Raw genomic sequence first — 23,046 nt, forward strand, 5'->3', positions numbered from 1 at the left:
TTTACAAAGCATAATATAAATCAATGTAATGAATCAAAAATAAAATTTTATTTTAGAGTCACAACCAATAATGAACAAGGAAAGTTCTCACCTTTCAGATCCTTGTGTAAAATGAATCATGTACAGAATGTACATGATTTTGTTGACAGAAGTCACAGTTAAAATTGTTACACTCTTATGGGACTACTTTAGAATATCAAGTTAACCCTTCTTAAAATAGAAGGAATGCTTACTGATAGCATAGTTACTTCACTCTCAGTAAAAAGGCATATATTAAGAATTAATCTTTACCAAAGTACCAACAAAATATATTGAGATCACAATATCAACAGCAACAACATTAGAAAGACACATTTTAATGGAAGTACCTCTGAAAATATATTGTTTCCAGTGCAGCAAATGTGGTATTTTTCTTTAAAATGTAGTCATGTTCAAAAGGATTACTTGATTTTAAAAAATCTGTTTATGCAGTGATGTTTTATTTCAGAATAATTCTGCCATCATTAAAACTACTAATGATGACCACCCTGTAAAAGGTCTTGATCTCTGCCCTTCTCCTGTTTCATCATTATACTGTTCCCAAAGATAACCCGTGCGTTTATACTCCTTGAAAATATTTTTTATCAAATTTTGTCGAAGTTCATTATATATTTCTCTTGATTTCTCCATATAAGGTCCATTGATTTCACTGTAATAATGTAGTGCTCTAACAGCAAGGTAGTTCATATTAATCCATATGGGACCTCGCCAGTAAGGTGGGTCATGTTCTGTATTGTATTTCATGTATAAAGGAGAAGTTTTAGCTAATGATCTTAACCCATATTTAGTCCAAAGCAGCTCTGGACGTTTTATATCATCTAATACCTTACCAAGTTTTGGAGAATCTGGTTTCATTAATTGTAGTAAGAAGGGAAATAAGCTAACATAACCAAAATGTGAATCAACAAATTGCAGTTCTGGATCTTTCAGAACAACACGAATTTTCTCTCGTTCTTGTTGTGACTGATAAGGCTGTCCTGGTTGCCTTCCTGGTTGAGGAGGTGGTCGCTTCAGAACTACCTTGTCAGTGTGCAACCCAAAATCTGCAAATGAAGATGAGTGTTTTGACCAATGTAGTTCATCTAGAAGGGTCTCTTCAGATAAATATGAAACTGTATTCATGTACTTTGCATTGTTCACATTCAACAATTTTGCTATTTCAGCTAGAGTAGAGGATGCAGCAGCAATCCAGCACCGCAAGTCTATATGACGTTCATCTACATTGGGATGTGATGCCCTTGGATAATCATCCAAGCCAGATGTCAGTGTTTTGGGATTTATTTCTCTGTTTGTAGTTGAATCTCTACCTCTCCACCGGTACGAGCCAGGCATATCACCTACTTGTGTAGTATTAAACCATTCAAACCACACTTGCAGTCGTGGATAAAGACGTTCCAGTGCTTCCAGTCGCCCATCTTCCTCAGTAAGCTGGTATGCAAAATTTTGTAGTATAAACTGTAAAGTAATAAAAAATGTAGGCGGGTTGGCATTAGAATTTCTCTGGATAACAAATTCCTCAGGTACTTTGCTCAGAGCCTCTTGGCCTAATATTTGCTCCCGGGGTATCCAGCCTTCAACATTCATTAAATCAAACCAGTGACATATAATATCCAACTCAATATCTAGATCCCACGATGCAATGAGCAAACCATGAAAACCTTCATCCCATAAAAATCCTCTTGGGAAAAAGCTTCTAGACGGTACTGCAGTGTACAAAGGAGCTTTCCAGTATGGAACAGGTCCTCTTGTGTAAGGTGACTCTACGCGGGATGCACCATAAAAGTATCCAATTCCACCAACCATATTACTAAAAGCTGCCTTTGCAAATTCTTGTTCATCTGTACCAAATCCTTTTTCCTCCAGGTGGAATGTGTTTTCAAATCTGTGACTGAAAGCATCCCTCCATATTTGTAATTCCTTAGTATAAACTGCTCCTTTCAGTGATTCTGTTCTTTCGAAGGCACTATTTGACTCAAATATAATATCTATTTCAAAAGGAGCTTTTCCAGTAATTTGTGTCACAATAAAATTTGTTGGTAGCTCATTCCCATCAGGTCCATTAAGTCTGTGTTCACCTGGAAGAACTATCCACTTTTTATTTTTATATTTTTCACTAACAACACGAAAATTGCTTAGCAAAGTTTCTTTTAGCAGATGCAGGCCAGGAGCTGTTGTACTCAAGAATGATTCATTTTCTATTATTCCTGAATTATTAACAATCTTCAAGGAGAAACTACCTAACCCATCTGTCTTTCCTGTTACACCTGTTATTTGACTATCCGAAAACTTTTTGGGTTTGATGAAACCCTTAGTCTTTTCCTCCGTTGCAGTATACAAAAGAAGAGAAATATACTGTTGCTTCATAGTCACGTCCTGAAAAAAGGAAAAAAAAGAGTTAAGAATTTTTCTTCATACCACAAAAAATATTTTTTTTTTCCATACACTCACTCAATTTTCAAACATAAAAGTAAAAAAAAACATTAGTTTTGAGCACCAACACTTACACTACAGCCAGTGGTGTACAAACATTTCTTATTTCTATACACTTGAATTTGCATATGATTAGCATTTCAGTGCAACTGAACAAAGTAGATATGAGTAACGTTATCTATGGTCTGTATAAAAGGAAAGATCAAACAGCAGGTTTGTCATTCAGGAATTGCATTTGAATGTTGGTTGTTATACCTCATGTATCGAGTACAGACATCTACCAGCACTTGTTGGAATTCAACAGCAGAAGAATAGTGGCTTATCAAAACTATGGTTTATTGTTCTGCGATATTGCTACTCACTTTTATCAGGATCCCATAACTGTCATGTAAATATGGAAATGATGGGTCCAGAAGAATTCTGCAGGATCTCAGTTGCCCCCTGTGACTGGCACCCAAGAGGATAGACATATTGTTCATTTGCTCTTGTAAGATCATGTAGGCATGTCACAAACTTTGAGTTAGGAAACTGCCCTGTTTGCAGCAAAACAAGTATCCACAAAGATAATGTAACAATGTCGGGAGTACCAAAGACCATGCCCTGTGCACCATGCCATCTTTTTCAGCCAAGCCCAGTTCTGGGTACAACATCACATTGGATATATACTTGAGTGGGGGGTCCAAGGAGAACAAATGTTGCCAGACTGAACTTTTCATCATCATACGGTCCCAGTATCTGACGTGATGTTATGAAGTGCCAATGGATACACAACTCGATTGCCTCTAGTTCCTATAGCCACTGATTTGTACAGCAGATGTTACATTTCTGACATGTTACGGCCAGAACTTACACCCTCTCCAGGACATTATCCATAAACAAAATAATGCAAGACCGTGCTTCTCTGGCCTACGCAATGCAAAGGCTCTTTGACTGTTGCCCTGGCCAGCTGATTCTCCAGAGCTGTCCAACTGGAAACATCTTGTAATGAGTTGCTGAGAGACTGACACACCAAACTTCACCAAACAGTATGACCGGTGAACTCAGCCCTAGAGTTGAAGCAGTATGAAATGACATGTCCATATCTGTCATCCAAGCTCAGTTTGGCTCAATGCTAAGCTGTATTTGACCCCAAATCACCTATAATTTAATCACGTGTGACACAAAGGAATTACAAGACATTGGCTGCAAGCAAGCATTGATTAAAATCAATGAGGAAAGTTGAATATTTGTACCAGACCAGGATTTTAGCCTGGGTCTCCTGCTTACTATGTAGATGCTCCAAACACTAAGCCATCTGGACACAGTGAGCATTACAACTGCACGGCCTACCCCTGCACGCCTCCCATCAGACCCAAATTCTCAACTTATTCACATACCACTAATGTAGTGCCCCTTGCACATTAATTGGATGGGGAAAAAGATCTACTCATCAAGTGGCGGCAGAAGAAAACACACATATAAAAGGAGGTTCATATGTATTCCTTGAAGCATAAATGCCTGGTATGGTCTCAAGAATGTCATGATGCCAAATAGGAATCCCCTAATTGGGGATAATGGCTGCTGTATCAAAATTATGTCTGTTCTTGACTCACACACACACACACACACACACACACACACACACACTCTTCTTGCACGAGGTGTATCAACCAACATTCAAATGCAATTTATGAATGAGAAATCTGCTGTTTGATCTTTCCTCTTTCCTTCTATACAGATCATAGATGACATTATTTGTACCTACTCCAGATGGCTTAGTGGTCTGAGTATCTGCCTAGTATGCAGGAGACCTGAGTTTGAATCCTGGTCCAGCACCAATTTTCAACTTTGCTCATTGATTTCAATCAATACTCACTTGCAGTCAATGTCTGTAATTCCTTTGTGTTTTAAATCATTATGGCATTACGGCTGGTGGACATATCCGAAAGAACAGACACCACACATATATTTAATCATGTATTCTTTTTACCGTCCTGTATATGTACAGTATGTAAAATTTCATTATTTGATATCCTTCCTGGTGTTGGAATTTGAATGACCAGGAGCCTGCACCCCCCCCCCCCCCCCCTCCCCCAACTGCTGTCACAGAAACTGGTACCAACAGGAAAGAAAGTAAACCAATCCCTCGGGGTCTTAAAGTAAAAATACGTTGGCTAAAGTATTTACCCCCAAAAAAATCAGTTATTTAGGGGAGGCCTTGAAGTGGGACCCCACCACGGACCTACTAAGGAGGAGGTCAATAGACTCTCATGAGAAAATACTTGTAAAAACAAACTTCACAAATGAACACAATATTTCATGTTTTTTTATAATTTCTTGTCATCCTTGTTTGAGAATCAGTTTATTAAAACTGTTTGTTAAAAATGGAAGGAATACTCAAGACAATAACAAAGGAAAGGAAAACTGCTTAAAACAACAGAACAAAAATTCAAGACTGAGTACAACATGTACTTGTGTCATGTGTCAAACTATTGCATCTGGGCATATTTCTTGACAAAAATAGCATTTTTTTTCAGTCTAGCACAGGATTCACTTTACCAAAGAAACCAATGAATGCTTAACAGACCATTTAAACAGAATCACGAAGATTTAAATATACAGTGAGACCTAACTGCAAAGCACTGCTTTTATTGGTATTAATGTCTGGGATTTGCCCGTGGTTTTCCAGACCCTGTAGGGCCACCCTACATACATATTGTTAACAATACCTTGGGTGTAGACCTGGTGAAGGAAAAAGAAATTCTTATACAATATATGCCACTCAAGGAATAGAGACATTATTGAAAAGAATATCACAAATATATTGGTGAAAAGAAGAAACTGCTAGAGAGACTGCACATTTCAACAATACCATGAAGGAAGATTGGGAAATTAGCAAGTAACTCAATTTCCTCAAGTACATCTCAATCCTGGTTTGATACAGACCTTGTCCTGTAAGCTCACATGAAAATAAAATATAGTAAGTAATGCACTAAATGCAGCTGTACTACAAAAGAATGTCTTAGTGTTGAGCTTATTGCCTTTTTACTGAGGAATAAAATGGGGGGGAGGGGGGGTGATTTTATTATTATTATTATTATCATCTGGAATTTCGAACTGTCAAGAATCCTGGAATATTGTCAAACATTTGGTGCACTGTAACAACCAGTCCCTCCACACTTCATAACAACTGCTGTCTCAGTAGTCAAATTTTGACCATAGGTCCTAAAAGTCAATGACTCAGAAAATGAAAATTAATAGTATACTACAAAAGCAGTAAACAGTGAGAAGAAATAATACATTACGCAAGCACATCAACAAATCATGGTTCACTCTCTGGTGGCCACGGCAAAATTTCTCAAAATTGTGTGAACACTAGGAACGTAAGAGGGCACTGACTGTGTAGGATGCTAACTCACAAATATACATACATGGCTGATCTAACAGAGTACTGCAGAGTTTGGAAGTGCAAGGAACCCTTCAGAGGCAAGAAGCTGCCAGGTCAGCCATACCACAGAATACAAAATGGTGCTTACATGTTTGATAACATTGTTAACAGTAGTACTATTAGCAGTAGTAGTAATAGGCATTAATGGTAAGTAAACATAAATCACAAAAGCAGTGTCACGCAGCTGACCTCCACTGGTGAATTGCATTATGTATTTTATGTAAGAATTCAGTCATGAGTCATTCCTGCAGTTCATAATTAGCAAGCCCTTGAGTTTTCTCTTGCTTAAAACAAAAAGCATAATAGAAAATGAGAGGCTTTCTATAATAAAACATTTATGAGATCACTGCATACCCACAGCATAACATCAAGGAATACCTTTCTGTGGATAAAGACTTTATCAGTAGCCAAGAAATATCAAATCAGATGTGAAACCTGAGCTTTCAATAACGGACATTGTTGCCAGTGTTTGTTTCAAAGTTTGAGGAAGCTGTGAGTCAGTTGGCAGTGTTTACATACAGCATGGTCATTATTAAAGTCCCAGTTTCAAAATGCTGTAGATGCAGAACCACTGCTCACAATTATACCAAATTTGAACACCTTATTATTGATGCAGGGGAAAACATCATAGAACAAAATATAATTTTTTTAAAAGTTACAAATACATGGCGCTGTAAGCATCTTAACAGAAATAGGGTTGGTTGGCTACAAATCAAAGATGAAATGCAATATGATGTCTATGGTTTGAGCTGCACATCACACCATATGTACCATTCAAAGTGCATGACTGCACAAGTTCAGCAGTCAACTGTTGTTCTGTTAGTTAGGCAAGCCCATCCACCGCAGTAAGGACATACCACATTCTGTGGCTAAAATTGGTTTTTAATTGTCCCGAGGTCAAAAACTGCATAAAAGGCAAAATGACATCGGTTTCTAATTGTTGGGAGACTGGAGCAAGACATGCTGTCCACTGTTTTCTGGCACAGGTTGAAACTGAGAAACAGCATGTTCCACAACAGATCGGAGTGTCTCATTGAGGTCACATTCACAAAGTGCTGCGCAATGCATGCCTTAATTCAGCTATGTTTGTAATTAAACACTGACCACAATGTCTTTCATGTAACCTCACAGCCAGAAGTCACACAGATTAAGATGAGGAATCTGGACTGCCAGGCTGTAGCGAAATGATGGTTGATAATTCTAGTATTTACGAAATGCCTCTGCAGCACCCGCTTCATTGGCTGTGCAATGTGCAGAAGAGCCATCTTGCATAAAACTGATCCTACCCAGACATCCATGCTGTTGAAGGGTTGGAATGACGTGGGTGTACAGAAGACTCTGATAACATTTACCAGTGACCGTACAGGTAACAAGACCCACAGGACTCATCTTCTCAAAAAAAAAAAAAAACATGGTCGTATCATAAATGGTGCAATCAACCCTCACCATACAGTCACTTTTGCAGAATGAAGTGGTACAGGTTGATGTGTGTGCACATTTTCTGTTGCCCATATTCTGCAATTCTGTGTATTGACATATCCTTGGAGAATGACTTTGCCTGTTCACAGAATGTTCCATGGCCATTCCTTGTCCACTTCAATATGAGTGAGAAATTCCCCACAGAATGTCTGTTTTACTAGGAGGAAGCAAATCCTGAAATGGGTGATTTTGTACAGACACCAATGCAGGATGTTTTGTAGGATTTTATGCACTGTGCTTGCCGGCATATCCAACATTTGGGAAATTCCCTGTGCACTTCATGTTTGCACACCACTGCTCAACCACTCCTGGAACACTGTGGCCACATCTTTGACAGACGTCAGATCAACTGCTTTCCTCCCTCTGCCACATTGCCCTTCTGTATTTGTTTTCTCCAGTCCCTTAGAAGACATCATAACAATGCATTTTTTCATACCCTTGAGTGTCCAGAACTTCTACAGAGCTGCTGGCATACAATTACCATTCTTATAAAAGAGCTTTACCAGCAGTGCATGATCCTTCATGGTGACAGTCATGTTGGGTGTCTTGAACGCAAACTAAGGAACAGCCGTATGCTGTGCATCTGTTGGTGAGCATATTCTGACACATAAAGTGCCATCTATTTGTCAAATTTTCATTTTTTCACTGCATTAAATAATTTGCTGTTCAGATTTGATATTCTGAGCAGTGGTTCTCTTTCTGCAGCATTTTGAAACTGGAACTTTAACTTTGGACTCCCTGTATAAGTCACTTCTGAGCGATTTCTACACTGGAGGATGTGAATACTCAGATGTCTTCCAACTACTAAAACAGTTTCCACAGATATTTAAATTATCAGCCCCTTCTGCTACATTCCTGGAGTTTTCCACCGTCTGCCTATATATTTGAGACATCATCACAATTCCAACTGTCACATTTACCTCTGACAATGACTGTCATCAAAAGCTCAGGTTTCACACTCAATTTGATACAGCTTATCTACTGGGAATCTCATCTCCATAAAATCCTTTGCAGATACCTGTTAGGTCTATTCTCCTGTGTCATGGAACACTAATTTTGGTGTTTATATGTTCACTAATAACAACACTTGCACCAACCTGGAAGCCACATGGCATTTATTTGTGTACAGAAGTTGGAAGAAATTGAAAATTGTTCTTGCCTGTGTGGTAACACTGATCCTTGCAGTCCAATCACCACCATGGCTGCCACCAAGCCTCTTAACAAAAGATGTTGTTATCCTGAATGGACCATCATCAATTTCCTGGATTCCAAAATTTCTTCCATCATGTGCAGTCCATGTGTAACGATCCAGATTGTCACTTTGCTCACACCAATGCCTGAAGAGAGGAAACAAAGTAATGCGTAAATGTCACAAACAAGATTTTCACTAAGAAAATTTCTATCACAATAATGAAAATTTTTGCTGGTTTGACAGGATTTCCCTTAAGCTACCACTATCATTAAACAATGATTATGGGCAGATTTCCTAGCAGATTTTTTTAATATGCCGCAGTAACACTCATCTACAAAATGGAATATAAGCTAGAAAAGAACAAGTATTCTGTCAGTATATTCTGTGACCTTGCCAAAGTCTTTGATTACACTCATAATCAAATAAGTTAAGTATATTTCCAAATTTCCCACCAATAGTCACCATGGACATTTCTTTCATGTTTATGTACGAAGGTGGTTGTGTACATAATGCGAAATTGTTTATGATTGCCATTGTGCTTTGTCAGGGGCCATGAAATCACATCTTGTACACAAACACAGTACACAAGAGCTAAGTTGTTGTGAATGTACAGTTGTCCATGTGCCTAGTAGTGCAGCACAATGCCTCAGAACAGTCTCTTCATGGCAGACCATATCAAAATCATCACATTGATGGGACAAGTTGACACTGTGAATATTGTTCACATTAATCAATGTGTTGCCTCCAGATTGTGGAAAAAGTTCCAAGAAACATGTTTAATAGTGGATCGACACAGAGAAGGCCGTCCACACAAAACTACAGCAGCTCAGGACCCTATAAAGACATCGGCCACTCTGCGCCATAAGTTTGAGAAGCCACAAGGGTTACCGTAAGTACCCAAATTGTAAGCAACAGACTTCATGATGGGGGTTGTACAGCTGAAGACCTCTCACAGGGGTGCTCATGCATGATGGTGTACTGGCGTAAAAGTCAAGTGCCGGCACAATGGTCAGGGACAGTAGAGCAGACAGGGCTGTGAAGAAGATGTTAGCCAATAGTACGCTGACTGACCCCTCTCTAGGATGACACCAATACAGCAGCGGCCTCTAGGCAAAGAGAACGTAAGTGCCGCACCACCTAGCTGCGGCCCAGTTGAAGATGAATCATTCTATGAGCTCTACAGCAGCGACTTAGGAACTGTATTGTTTCAATTGTAGTAGGAATTGTGTATACTGAAGAGATTTTCTTACACTGTCTGTTGCCCACTGCTTGCGACACACCATTGTAAATTCTCAAAACTGCCCGTCGCGACAAACACAGAGTTACGCTCGTGGCAAGAAAGGACACATTGTCATTTATCTTACTGTAAATTCATTAATATGATTTTTTTTTATTGTTGACTAGTGAACAGAAAAGCAGGTTTCCTAGGCAACCCACATTTGACAAGTCGGCAGGACACAACATCTGCGTCAAGGAAGTCAATGGATTCCATAGCGACAGCCACCCCTGTTTCTCTGTTTTCCTTTTTTGTGGACTTTTGTGTTTTGCTGGCACCATAATTTTCTCTTATCTTTTCTTTGCAGAGGTGTTTACTTGCTTTAACAGTCTCTTATAGTGTTTTTGCTAATCAGGGTGAGTGTGTGTAGCGAAAATTTTCTTTGCTTTTGTACTTATTTTTCTTGCTTGCCTTGTCTGTTTATTGCCTTTGTATCTTCTGATATGAGAAACCCACCTATCCCACCCTCTGATTAGATGCCACAGCTGCAAGCGTTAGATGCAACACAGCTAATGCAGATGTTTCAGTTTCAGAGTCAACAAATTGCATCTTTACTCAATATGATGCAGCAACTACTGGCCAATGCTGCACACCTGCCAGAACAACCAACCACCCATATCGCAGCAGCCGGTGCATTCTACATCTGGCTATGGGCCTCAGTAGGTGGATGTGTACCCTTCTGGTCATTTCCCGGGGGATGTTTCAGCCAGAGCACAGCCCGGATGGCGAGGTATGACTGGAAGCCTAACAGCCCCTGCAGCCACAGCTTCCGGTCCAGTGCTGCATCCACACTTCTGCCTCACCCGCCTTTGTCAAGTTCCTTATACGTGATGGTACATTGTTTGGGGGGGGGGGGGGGGGGGGGACGAGCCAACGTTAAAGTCAAGTGCCGGCATGACTTTCAGGAATGGTAGAGCAGAGAGAGCTGTGAAGAAGACGTCAGCCAACAATATAGTGACCAGCCCCTCCCTAGGATGATATAGAGACAGCAGCTGCCTCTAGGCAAAGAGAATATAAGCACCGTGGCCCCTGTCCGTGGCCCAGTTGAAGACTAGCCATTCTCCAAGATCCACAGCAGCGACTTTGGAACTGTATTGTTTCATTTGTATTAGGAGTTGTGTATATTGAAGAGATTTTCTTGTATTGTCTGTGCCCATTGCTTGGAACATGCCATTGCAAATTCTCAAAGTGAAGTATTGCCATTTACCTTACTGTATTACAAATTCATTAATGCAATTTGCTTGAATTGTTGTCTAGCGATCCGAGAAAGCAAGTTTCCTAGGCACCCATATTCGATGAGTAGGCAGGACACAACAGATGGGCTAGAGCAGGTGAAGTGCGAATAGGCTTGCACCCTGACAACAACTCTGTTCACATATGGAGGCAAACAGGAGAACTTCAGTCATCCCTCAATGACTGTGGAACATCATCAACAATCCGGTGGCTCAGTCATATTATGGGTAGGAATCATGTATGGCTGCTGCACACCACTCACTCCATTTGAATGCCACATGACTGCTGCAGTGTATGAAAACATTCTCTAACCCATAGACAGCAGTTTAGCAGAGACAGTAGGGGAAGGGTTCAATCTACAGGATGATAATACCACTCCTCATCCTGCTCACAGCGTGTTTTGGTATCTGACTGGACGTGGGATCCAAAGACTAGATTGGCCAGCATGCTCACTGGATATGAATTGCATAAGCATGCATAGAGCTTGCTGAAAAGGGTGATTTCTCATCATCAACATCCTCCAGTAATGACTGAAGCTCTCAGGAATGCTGCCATCGAAGAGTGACAAATGTCTCAAGAGGCCTACAATGAGTTGGTACTGAGCTTGCCACGTCACATTCAAGAGTGCCTGAGGGTTCGTGGAGAAACTATACATTACTGAACAGTGCACTGAACACACAATTTATGCTTTCTGATGTTGTGAGCATTGTAACTTTTTTGTTTTTTCAAACAATGTTACTTTTTCATTTCCTAATTGGTTCAACGAAAACATATAATATAGTTTTCCTATGCATAATATTCTGTATTATCAAAAAAATACAATATAAGATATCTATCTCATTTCAAGATATGACAACCAGTTATATGCTTAACTTTTTTTCATGGATGTACATGGATCTCTTTCAAATTCTGAAGGTGGCAGGGGTGAAATACAGGGAGCGAAAGGTTATTTACAATTTGTACAGAAAGCAGATGCCAGTTATAAGAGACGAGGGGTATGAAAGGGAAGCAGTGGTTGGGAAGGGAGTGAGACAGGGTTGTAGCCTATCCCCGATGTTATTCAATCTGTATATTGAGCAAGCAATAACGGAAACAAAAGAAAAGTTCGGAGTAGGTATTAAAATCCATGGAGAAGAAATAAAAACTTTTGAGGTTCGCCGATGGCATTGTAATTCTGTCAGAGACAGCAAAGGACTTGGAAGAGCAGTTGAACGGAATGGACAGTGTCTTGAAAAGAGGGTATAAGATGAACATCAACAAAAGCAAAATGAGGATAATGGAATGTAGTCGAATTAAGTCGGGTGATGCTGAGGGAATTAGATTAGGAAATGAGACACTTAAAGTAGTAAAGGAGTTTTGCTATTTGGGGAGCAAAATAACTGATGATGGCCGAAGTAGAGAGGATATAAAATGTATACTGGCAATGGGAAGGAAAGCGTTTCTGAAGAAGAAAAATTTTTTAACATCGAGTATAGATTTAAATGTCAGGATGTCGTTTCTGAAAGAATTTGTATGGAGTGTAGCCATGTATGGAAGTGAAATGTGGACGATAAATAGTTTAGACAAAAAGAGAATAGAAGCTTTCGAAATGTGACGGCGTGAATGGAATAACAAGATTTCCAATGTGAAGAAATAGTACACCAGTTGCATTAAAAAACAATTTTAACACAACTAAGGTGCTATTTCTTTGCATCGGTATTCTTCAAAAACAGTTGCTGAAAATGAGGAACAAAAATCTAAATGACAAGATTGGTCTTTGCAGTGGGCGCAGACGTGTGAGGGTAAATGCTGACATAATCGCCACTGTGCACCTTCACTGCACAATTTTTACACTACGGCTTCTAGATCGCTGACATTGGTGGGGGGGGGGAATCAATAATTAGTTATACAGCTCTAAAACTGGCAGTATATTTAAAATGTAGAGCTGATATTTTTAGGGGTCAGTACATCAATATTTCTTCAATTGATATATCGATAACGGTATTTTTTTAAATATCAATATCTCGGATTCCAGAAATTTTTAAAAATATCAAAAGTCCTAACATCAACCACATCATACATTTCTATCCATTTTTGGGCATCTGTGTAATCATGGGTAAATAGGCACGGAGGTTTTGGACTGGGCGTACACCAGATTTGGAGCTTGTATCAGGGTTTGTCTCAATTACCCTGTAGCCCATAGTACCATATATCTGGTGCATACACAGTCCATTTTCACCCTACATGTTTGTCTGCCTGAAAGGACCCATGATCACACAAATTTCCAAAAAGGACTGGAATGTTGCGTGATGTGATTGGTGTCTGTGAGGGTATTTGTTGTGATATAGCCGTGCTGCCTCTTGACTGTTTCCTTTGGCTTGGCCATACACAAAAACCACCTTCGCTTGTTCCTGACATGATACTAGACCATTCTGCTGCTTACAGTAAGATGCATCAATCACACAGCCTGCAACATACAAGGAACACATGGCATGTGGTCAGAGGAACAGTCATTTGTCAGTGCCTTCTACCATGGCAACAGTGCATTTCAGAACACATGTTCTTATGACATTTTTTCCTCCATGTCCAGTCAGTAACCCGTCCCTGCAGTCTGTCAGTTTTATTAATGTTCACCCTGTATATAAAGTCTATGTCTGAGTGAACATTCATCGGAATATCACGTAAAAATTTGAAGTAAACAGGGCTATTACAAATGATTGAAGCAATTTCATAAATTCACTGTAGCTCCATTCATTGACATATGGTCACGACACACTACAGATACGTAGAAAAACTCATAAAGTTTTGTTCGGCTGAAGCCGCACTTCAGGTTTCTGCCGCCAGAGCACTCGAGAGCGCAGTGAGACAAAATGGCGACAGGAGACGAGAAAGCGTATGTCGTGCTTGAAATGCACTCACATCAGTCAGTCATAACAGTGCAACGACACTTCAGGACGAAGTTCGACAAAGATCCACCAACTGCTATCTCCATTCGGCGATGGTATGCGCAGTTTAAAGCTTCATGCCTCTGTAAGGGAAAATCAACGGGTTGGCCTGCAGTGAGCGAAGAAATGGTTGAACGCGTGCGGGCAAGTTTCACGCGTAGCCTGCGGAAGTCCACGAATAAAGCAAGCAGGGAGCTAAACGTACCACAGCCGACGGTTTGGAAAATCTTACGGAAAAGGCTAAAGCAGAAGCCTTACCGTTTACAATTGCTACAAGCCCTGACACCCGATGACAAAGTCAAACGCTTTGAATTTTCGGTGCGGTTGCAACAGCTCATGGAAGAGGATGCGTTCAGTGCGAAACTTGTTTTCAGTGATGAAGCAACATTTTTTCTTAATGGTGAAGGGAACAGACACAATGTGCGAATCTGGGCGGTAGAGAATCCTCACGCATTCGTGCAGCAAATTCACAATTTGCCAAAAGTTAACGTGTTTTGTGCAATCTCATGGTTTAAAGTTTATGGCCCCTTTTTCTTCTGCGAAAAAAACGTTACAGGACACGTGTATCTGGACACGCAGGAAAATTGGCTCATGCCACAACTGGAGACCGACAGCGCCGACTTCATCTTTCCACAGGATGGTGCTCCACCGCACTTCCTTCATGATGTTCGACATTTCTTAAACAGGAGACTGGAAAACCGATGGATCGGTCGTGGTGGAGATCATGATCAGCAATTCATGTCATGGCCTCCACGCTCTCCTGACTTAACCCCATGCGATTTCTTTCTGTGGGGTTATGTGAAAGATTCAGTGTTTAGCCTCCTCTACCAAGAAACGTGCCAGAACTGCGAGCTCACATCAACGATGCTTTCGAACTCATTGATGGGGCCATGCTGCGCCGAGTGTGGGAGGAACTTGATTATCGGCTTGATGTCTGCCGAATCACTAAAGGGGCACATATCGAACATTTGTGAATGCCTAAAAAAACTTTTTGAGTTTTTGTATGTGAGTGCAAAGCATTGTGAAAATATCTCAAATAATAAAGTTATTGTAGAGCTGTGAAATTGCTCAGATAGGTTCAAAAACTTCCAATTCTTTGAAGTATGACCCTTCTGCATCAATATATTTTTGCTAGCACAATTTCCGTACATAGTAAGCTTTCTGCAGTCCTATGTAGTTTGCACACTGTCAACCAACTCGAGATGCTTTCCTCTGAGGTCCCGTTTCAGCAAAAAAAAATCTGTCTTGGCCAGGTTGGAACTGTAGGGCGGCTGTGGCACCATTGTCAGACCGGTATAGCTCAGGTAGTCCATGAGAACAAAGTTGGTATGTGCCTGCATGTTGTCATAGTGCAGTTTTCCTGAAACACAGAACTCCTTTCAGACACATGTGACCCTGTGATTCAGTCTCTAGTGCACTTTCTTGTAAAATTGAGCACTGATGCACAGATCAGGGGGTACAAATGCAATGTTCACATTCTCAAGGAAATTGGGATCATCTTCACAGAGTTGCTTGAGTTCTTCACACACTTCCACTCGGTGCCACTCTTGCACGTTGGTCAAAACTCTGGGCACAAGTCCTACGCAAATCTTCTGCATGGACAAGGCTTCTGATACAACCTCATGAAGAATCGTTTTCAGAAAGTCAAATAATTCTGACATCAAATTAACACCATTTGACAGACTGAATTCAGTGACTGGCGCACGTAAGTCACATGGTTGTCTGTCCTGCATGGACCTTGTCAGCGAACTTTTCCTGATCTTCTCTAAACACCTTGTGCCACTTGTTCAACTGTGATCTGGAATAGCAATCATCCCTGAATGCTTCGTTAACCATTCCAAAAGCTTCCAGCAGTGTCTTCTTGAGCTACATGCAAAATTTTATCACACAGTGTTGCTCCAAAGTCTTCTCCATCTGAAGTTCGATGTGACCACTACATAGAGATTCACAGAAGAAGCTGTCCTAACCCTCCAAGATGGTGGAAGCAATTGAGAGACCTACTGCTGAAACGCTAAGGGTCTCCCTCACCATCCCCAACTGGTTCAACACTCTGCGACATATAGTTACATCACAAAAAAATGTGATGTATTACTTTCAGGACACACCCTATATTTATTTATATACCATATTTACTGAAAAACAGGTAAATAAAAACAAGTGCATATCCAAATGCAATACTGTGTCAAAATTTCAAGTCAATTGACGTTACTTTTCAAGTTCTGTGAGCACAAACATACACAGGCTGAACTTTTTCCAAACATCCAAACATCTAGTCTCAGAGATTGATAAGTCCCATTAGCTACATGGTAACTAGTAGTGTTCATTGCAAAGCTGCATGACAAGCAGTAAGGTGCTATAAATACAATTAGGGTATTAACATATGTAATGAAATACTATCTTTGAAAAAATAATAAATAATAAATAATAAGCTACCAACAGCAGACAAACAGCAGCTATACAATACAATTTGAGGAAGTAGTAGCTTCTTTTATAATTTACTCAATTAAATGTTGGTGGCATAAGCACCAACAGCATTAAGCAGTACAGTGGTATCTTATTGTTAATACAGTATACAGATTAAGTCTCTGTCATTTTTGTTAATGTATACCTTGGTCCATACCGCATTCCTGACAGTTCTTCTTTATGGGATCTATGGAACAAGATGAATATGTGAGTGACTAAATGAATGAATATACACAGATTACCTCCCTCTGCAGTTTCATATTCCCACCCCCATACCATTCTTCTGCTCCCACATCAGTCTCTCACAGCCTTGTCATTTACCTACTCTTCTGTAACTTATCCATATATTCCTTGGCCTACCTCCTTCTCTTATTGCAGGTCCTCATCCTCACACTGCACTATTTTTCTGGGTTTCTCTCAGCAAAACTATACCTCAACCCCTGCCTCATTATGTGTCCTACAGCCACCTACATGTTCCGCACTGCCACTATCTTACCTAACCTTCTTATGTTTCTTCCAATACCCGTCTTAGGCCTCTTATAAATTCCCACCTTCCACTCCAGCCACAATGAGAAATGGTCTACTGGAATACTCTGTTTCAAATTCTGAAGGTGGCAGGGGTAAAATACATGGAGCAAAAGACTATTTACAATTTTTACAGAAACCAGCTGACAGTTATATGAGTTGAGGGACATAAAAGGGAAGCAGTGGTTGGGAAGGGAGTGAAACAGGATTGTAGCCTCTTACCGATGTTATTCAATCTGTATATTGAGCAAGCAGTAAAGGAAACAAAAGAAAAATTTGGAGTAGGTATTAAAATCCATGGAGAAGAAATAAAAATTTGAGGTTCGCCGATGACATTGTAATTCTGTCAGAGACAGCAAAGGACTTGGAAGAGCACTTGAAAGGAGAATATAAGATGAACATCAACAAAAGCAAAACGAGGATAATGGAATGTAGTCAAATTAAGTTGGGTGATGCTGAGGGAATTAGATTAGGAAATGAGACACTTAAAGTAGTAAAGGAGTTTTGCTATTTGGGGAGCAAAATAACTGATGATGATCAAAGTAGAGAGGATATAAAATGTAGACTGGCAATGGCAAGGAAAGCATTTCTGAAGAAGAGAAATTTGTTAACGTCGAGTATAGATTTAAGTGTCAGGATGTCGTTTCTGAAAGTATTTGTATGGAGTGTAGCCATGTATGGAAGTGAAACAAGGATGATAACTAGTTTGAACAAGAAGAGAATAGAAGCTTTTGAAATGTGGTGCTACATAAGAATGCTGACAATTAGATGGGTAGATCATGTAACTAATGAGGAGGTACTGAATAGAATTGGGGAGAAGAGGCATTTGTGGCACAACTTGACAAGAGGAAGGGACAGGTTGGTAGGACATGTTCTGAGGCATCAAGGGATCACCTATTTAGTATTGGAGGGCAGTGTGGTGGGTAAAAATTGTAGAGGGAGACCAAGAGATGAATACACTAAACAGATTCAGAAGGATGTAGGTTGCGGTAGGTACTGGGAGATGAAGAAGCTTGCACATGATAGAGTAGCATGGAGAGCTGCATCAAACCAGTCTCAGGACTGAAGACCACAACAATAACATGGATAAATTTGACCTGCACATTTTGATAACACTTGATGAGGTATGTTACATGTTGCAGCAGCAAATAAGTCACATACGGCAAGTTTCAACTGTAAATACAGAAATATATGACACATAATCAGTTCATAGTTACTAAATGTACAACAAATATCCAACAAAAAGCAATTTTGTATTATTAAAATTCAGTGTTTATGTGTCTTACCATACACCATCTCATGTGTTAAATTTATCTGTGAGAGGGTGTAACTAACCATCCCCACCACTATTTTTCTTTCTGTTTTGACTACATCCCTGAGAAAATAATTCTGTTCTCTGATTTTCAACTTTTATTACCAACTTTCTGAGCTAGTATAAGCTGAGTGTTTTTTCTGCATTTAGTATTTTTGTGTGAACTTGGTATCAAACTTACTTTTATTGCAAGATAATACATAATTGTAGTGACTTAACCAACTGTATAGTAAATAATGTCACTGGAGAAAGTGTACCTTATACCACTGCCATCTGGCCTTAACATGTGTGGAAGGTACCACATCAGACCTGTAACTAAAGAATGTGGATCTCTTGTCTTCATCCCAAAATAAACTCCTGGGCGGTATGAACCCCAATATCTATCTGGAACCTCAAGACCAGACTTGGCAACAATCTGGAACACAGAATTTTATGGTTTAGTCGCATGCAATGACACAAGTATAAGAAAAACAGATTCTGATGGAAATGAAACAAATTAATTACGAAACTTCAACATACTTTTGTGTCATCATATGGAGTATTTACACGAGTCTCAAGATAGCCCATGTAACCAATACAACCAGCAACTGTTAAACAAACAACTGTAACAGCTTTCCAAACAAATGGCATGCCCCTAGACTTCTTGGAGTTGTCTTCCGCTGCTTTCTTTTTCCCAGGCTTCTGGTGTGTACTTTCTACTGATAAAGGTTTACGTTGTCGTGCCATAGTCTGTACTGCAATTAATATGTGATGGAATTCTGGAACAAAAGAAAATTTTATATATTCTCTGATATTTTTGCTATACAGCTATGGACATCACAACTAACAAAATATAATAGATTGTCAATGAATTTAATATAAAAATAGAATGAGTAAAAAGGACAAATGTGTTAGGAGGATTATACTGATAAGAATTTAAAATACAGGAATATTGTTGCCATAAAACTTTTCAGACTTTTGGGAATGGTAATGAGTGCCGTAAAGTACAATATTTGAAAATAACAAACATCAGGAAGTTCTGAGAAGTTCATGTGAAGTCTGCAAGTATATATCTTGCCAGCATGGATCAGAACAACTAATAATCATGTTAGTGATTCCACAGTGATCTATTCTGTAGTGACTTTTTCAATGCCAACAATGCACTCAACATCGAAACTAAGAGGAACACTCACAAATGTAGTACTTCACAAAACACCGATTAAACTGAATGAGGCAAAAATTAAAAGAAAATAGTGTGCAGCATCCAGTTATATAATATACCCAGGTGTTAGTTAATCTTTACTAATGAAGACTGAAAAACAACTGTCCCACTAAAACAGCAAACAGAGGAAATGTCACAAGGCTTTGTAGCCTCTAATAAATTGTGAAATATTTTCACACGAAATCGTGTAAAGATTAGGTTTCAAGAAAAGTGCAAGTAATAACTCTTAACTTCCATGGTGAAAGTTATTTGTAAATATATTACCTGTTGGCATGTCTTAGTGGGTGTCAGAGTAAAAATCCAATCGTTTGGGGTTGAGTCCTCTGTCTGTTCTCAGATTTTTTTTTCTGTTACTTATGTCTTTCGCCTCTGGCATTGATTTGTGAATGAAAAAAATGCCAAATGGCACCATGGTTTGGAATCCCCTATATGGTTAAGTCAGTTCAAAGGTCACAGAAGGCAAGGGCACAAAACTTCCAATAAAATCATGTCCTGTAAAGCACTGCAGTGTTAAAACTAACATTTGGGTTTGGAACTGATTTGCTTTTAATTTGTTGAGAAAGCTCAGTAATTATGTATGCTGAACATCTTTACAGAATATGCCAATGATGATAATGTGTATTTTAGAGTAGCAATATTACAGGTACTTGAAATTACAACGATGACGGGAGGGGTGAGATGGTGGGAGGGGGGGATAGACTGGGGGAGGAGAGAGGGGGAGGGGGTGAGATGGGGGGGGCGGATCAAAAACCCCACACTCTCACATTATCATCTCAGAATTTCTGAAGAACCCTGTGAATCCTTGAAAAATAATTTATTCAACACATTTCTTAGGAAATATAGTCAACATGCATACCTATGCTTTTTTTTTATCTTAATGACTGCAAAACCTGCCAAGCTATTTATGTCATCTGTAGTTACCGTTCTATTGCCTACTAATCTCACTGAATCACTACTTTATAATAGATTAGAAGTTAACTTTATTCAGCTGTTGTCAATAATTTGCTACTGGATGTCGATATGAACATTATCGGTGTTTTTACTACAATAATGAGAGCAAATACAGTTCAAATTGTATATTTTATCCAGTTACAAAAAGAACCCTAATTAGCACTTAACTTGCTCTCTTTCATTTAGCTCAGTCCTCCCAACTTCCCCCAGTCTAAACATATGAGCAGATCTGACAGTAGCTTTTGTTCAGCCTGGAAGGAAATGATGAACCACCCTTTCCACAATCTTTTTACATGGGTTGTGATTGGAGATGACTCGGCTGACATAAGGGCTTGTGATATTCCATGGCTGCTTGTGTTTTTCAATACCCACTGGAAAAAAATTTCCTGGTAGGAAGTAACACCATACAGAGAGTGCTATTAGCAAGAGCAGGAAATGGCCAATGGGAAAGCCTAAATTTGTTTACTGAAAATGACTGGCTGAAAGGTCTAAATGTTTTTTAATTTCATGGATCTCGCAAAATCTGAAGTTAGTCAGCAGTCCTTAAGGGTCTAGGTGTAGGTGTAGAAGTCCTGTGTCTTCTGGTACAGAGGTGACATTTTTGTATCGAATTTCTGAAATTGGGAACAGGTGATTCTTCAGGATCGACCAAGTTATTTCTTGCAATATGGAAAGCAGAGAGGATCTTGAAGGGTGGTTCATCATTTCCTTTCAGGCTGAACAAAAGTCCCCAGTTCCTGAATACTAGTCCAGGAGTCCACATTAGTGTACAGGATGAGCTGATGGGTGTGGCCAGGAAGTAAATGTTAAAATGTAACAATGCTGTGAAGCACTCAATCACTTTGACACCCTGAGCAAGCTTAAGGTAGTTCTATAGCACCCAGCAAAGACATAACTTCAAAATATACAGTGCTCTCCCTAGCATAAAGGGAAAGGGATGTTGTTCTGCTGCACAGCAAGGCATATGGAAATCTGGAGAACTGAAATAGCTAAGGAGGCCCACTAGTGGAGTTACTGCGAAAAACTGTGCTGTTTGAACAAAGAAATTGTAACTTTTGTGTAGACACTGAAAACTATAGTGCATATAAAGTTGTTGTATCACAGCAGTGTATGTAAAATAATGTAAAACTTCTGTATTACTCTTATAAAAATATTTCATTGTAAATCTGGACATGTCTCCTGTACACCAAATTAAATGATTTCAAAACTGTATATTGTGAGATAAGTAAATAATATTTCATGTGTCTCCTTATGCTCTGTGGCGTTTCTGCTGAGACAACCATGTGTCAGTTGGAGGAACAGTGGCAGAGAGAAAGCGAAATACACCACCTAACCATTGCATATCTCATTCCACTCTGCTAGGTTGAAGTTATTTTAACTTTACTTCAGACTGAAGTTTGCTTACAATACAAAGATTCTTCCTCCATTGAGATGACCTGGCCTGAGGTATCCAAAAATTGGAATACGTTGTATTTCAGCCTTGAACAGTCATAGATTTCTGCTTGAGTCACTTCAGGTTTTGTAGCTGAGTTTTATCATTTAGCGAGTGTGCATATCCTCCGCATGCAGATACCTCAAATTAGGAGATGGAGCCAAGTAGCTATCTGAATGGTGTTGTTAGGGTGACAAGGCGTATTTGGTGAGGTTTAATTCAAGTTAATACATTATATACACGCCTTTGAAAATTTACGTTTTTGTGTGAGTTTTCCCCAATTAACTTTGTATCCCTGTTTTGTTTGTGTGGAGATTATCAGGGGAAGTACCTTGGAGTCAGTGGGAGATGATATATGCACTGTAAGCGGTGTACGTATTTCAGCCCACTGTTCATATCTTGGAATTTTCCTGAGGGTAATTGTTGACACTAGATTATTGAGAAGTTTAGCCCTTTCTCATGGCTAAAAGCAGAGCTGGCAATCTATATTCAGATGATTTGATGATGTTGCGATTCAGAGGTTTAACAGGTCTGCCAATAAGCATTTCTGAGTAAATCCGTGGACCAATACATAACATAATTCCTCTCACCTGCTGCACATTGCCAGATGAATGTGGATTCTTGTCACGACTGTTTGGTGTCACAGAATCTTCAAGAATGTATGAAAGGAGCATTTCTCCTGGCAACCTTGCATGGACTGGAATCACTGCAGGTAACAGTGGCTGCACATCATTGAATCCCATGGTTTATCACTTAGAGGGGACATCTTTGAATAAGTCTCTGGAAGATTCCATATTACTCTATTTCCATAGGCTTTTGAGGGGAGAGTGAAACAAGAGAGATGGTGGAAAGTCAATTAGCTATCCAGGAACTGGAAAAGGAAGGAACCAGAACTGAATAAGAATATGCATTTCACTTTCTGCTGCATAATGTACTAAGGCAGCTTCCAGATGATGAGCAGAAGGATGTGCTGAACAACTTGCGTAGTTCAAAATGGAAAATATAGAAGAAAAAAGATGTGGTGATGAATCTAGACCATCTTCTGTATGAGCAAGTGAGATTTTAAAAGAGAGGAATACACAGGATTAAAATTAGCCAACGTAATGCTCACTGTAGTTACTACTCTTCGTAAGGTGAAGCTTAAGTTTCAGTTTAAGAAATT

The 23,046-nt window shown here is 39.5% G+C and overlaps 1 protein-coding gene across 1 annotated transcript in view; it reads right to left on the minus strand.

Moving 5' to 3' along the window:
* Positions 1-336: 336 nt before the first annotated feature.
* LOC124548948 (mannosyl-oligosaccharide glucosidase) overlaps positions 337-23,046 on the minus strand; it is a 48,226-nt gene continuing 25,516 nt past the window's right edge. The window contains exons 2-5 of the mRNA XM_047125206.1: positions 18,820-19,058; positions 18,558-18,715; positions 8,535-8,712; positions 337-2,412 (exon numbers count right to left, since the gene is read on the minus strand). Of these exons, the coding sequence (XP_046981162.1) occupies positions 484-2,412; positions 8,535-8,712; positions 18,558-18,715; positions 18,820-19,026 (2,472 nt within the window). The 5' untranslated portion in view covers positions 19,027-19,058 and the 3' untranslated portion in view covers positions 337-483. The remainder of the gene's footprint in view (positions 2,413-8,534; positions 8,713-18,557; positions 18,716-18,819; positions 19,059-23,046) is intronic.

Source organism: Schistocerca americana, chromosome 1 (genome assembly GCF_021461395.2).
Source record: "Schistocerca americana isolate TAMUIC-IGC-003095 chromosome 1, iqSchAmer2.1, whole genome shotgun sequence".
In the NCBI taxonomy this organism is placed as follows: Eukaryota; Metazoa; Arthropoda; class Insecta; order Orthoptera; family Acrididae; genus Schistocerca; species Schistocerca americana.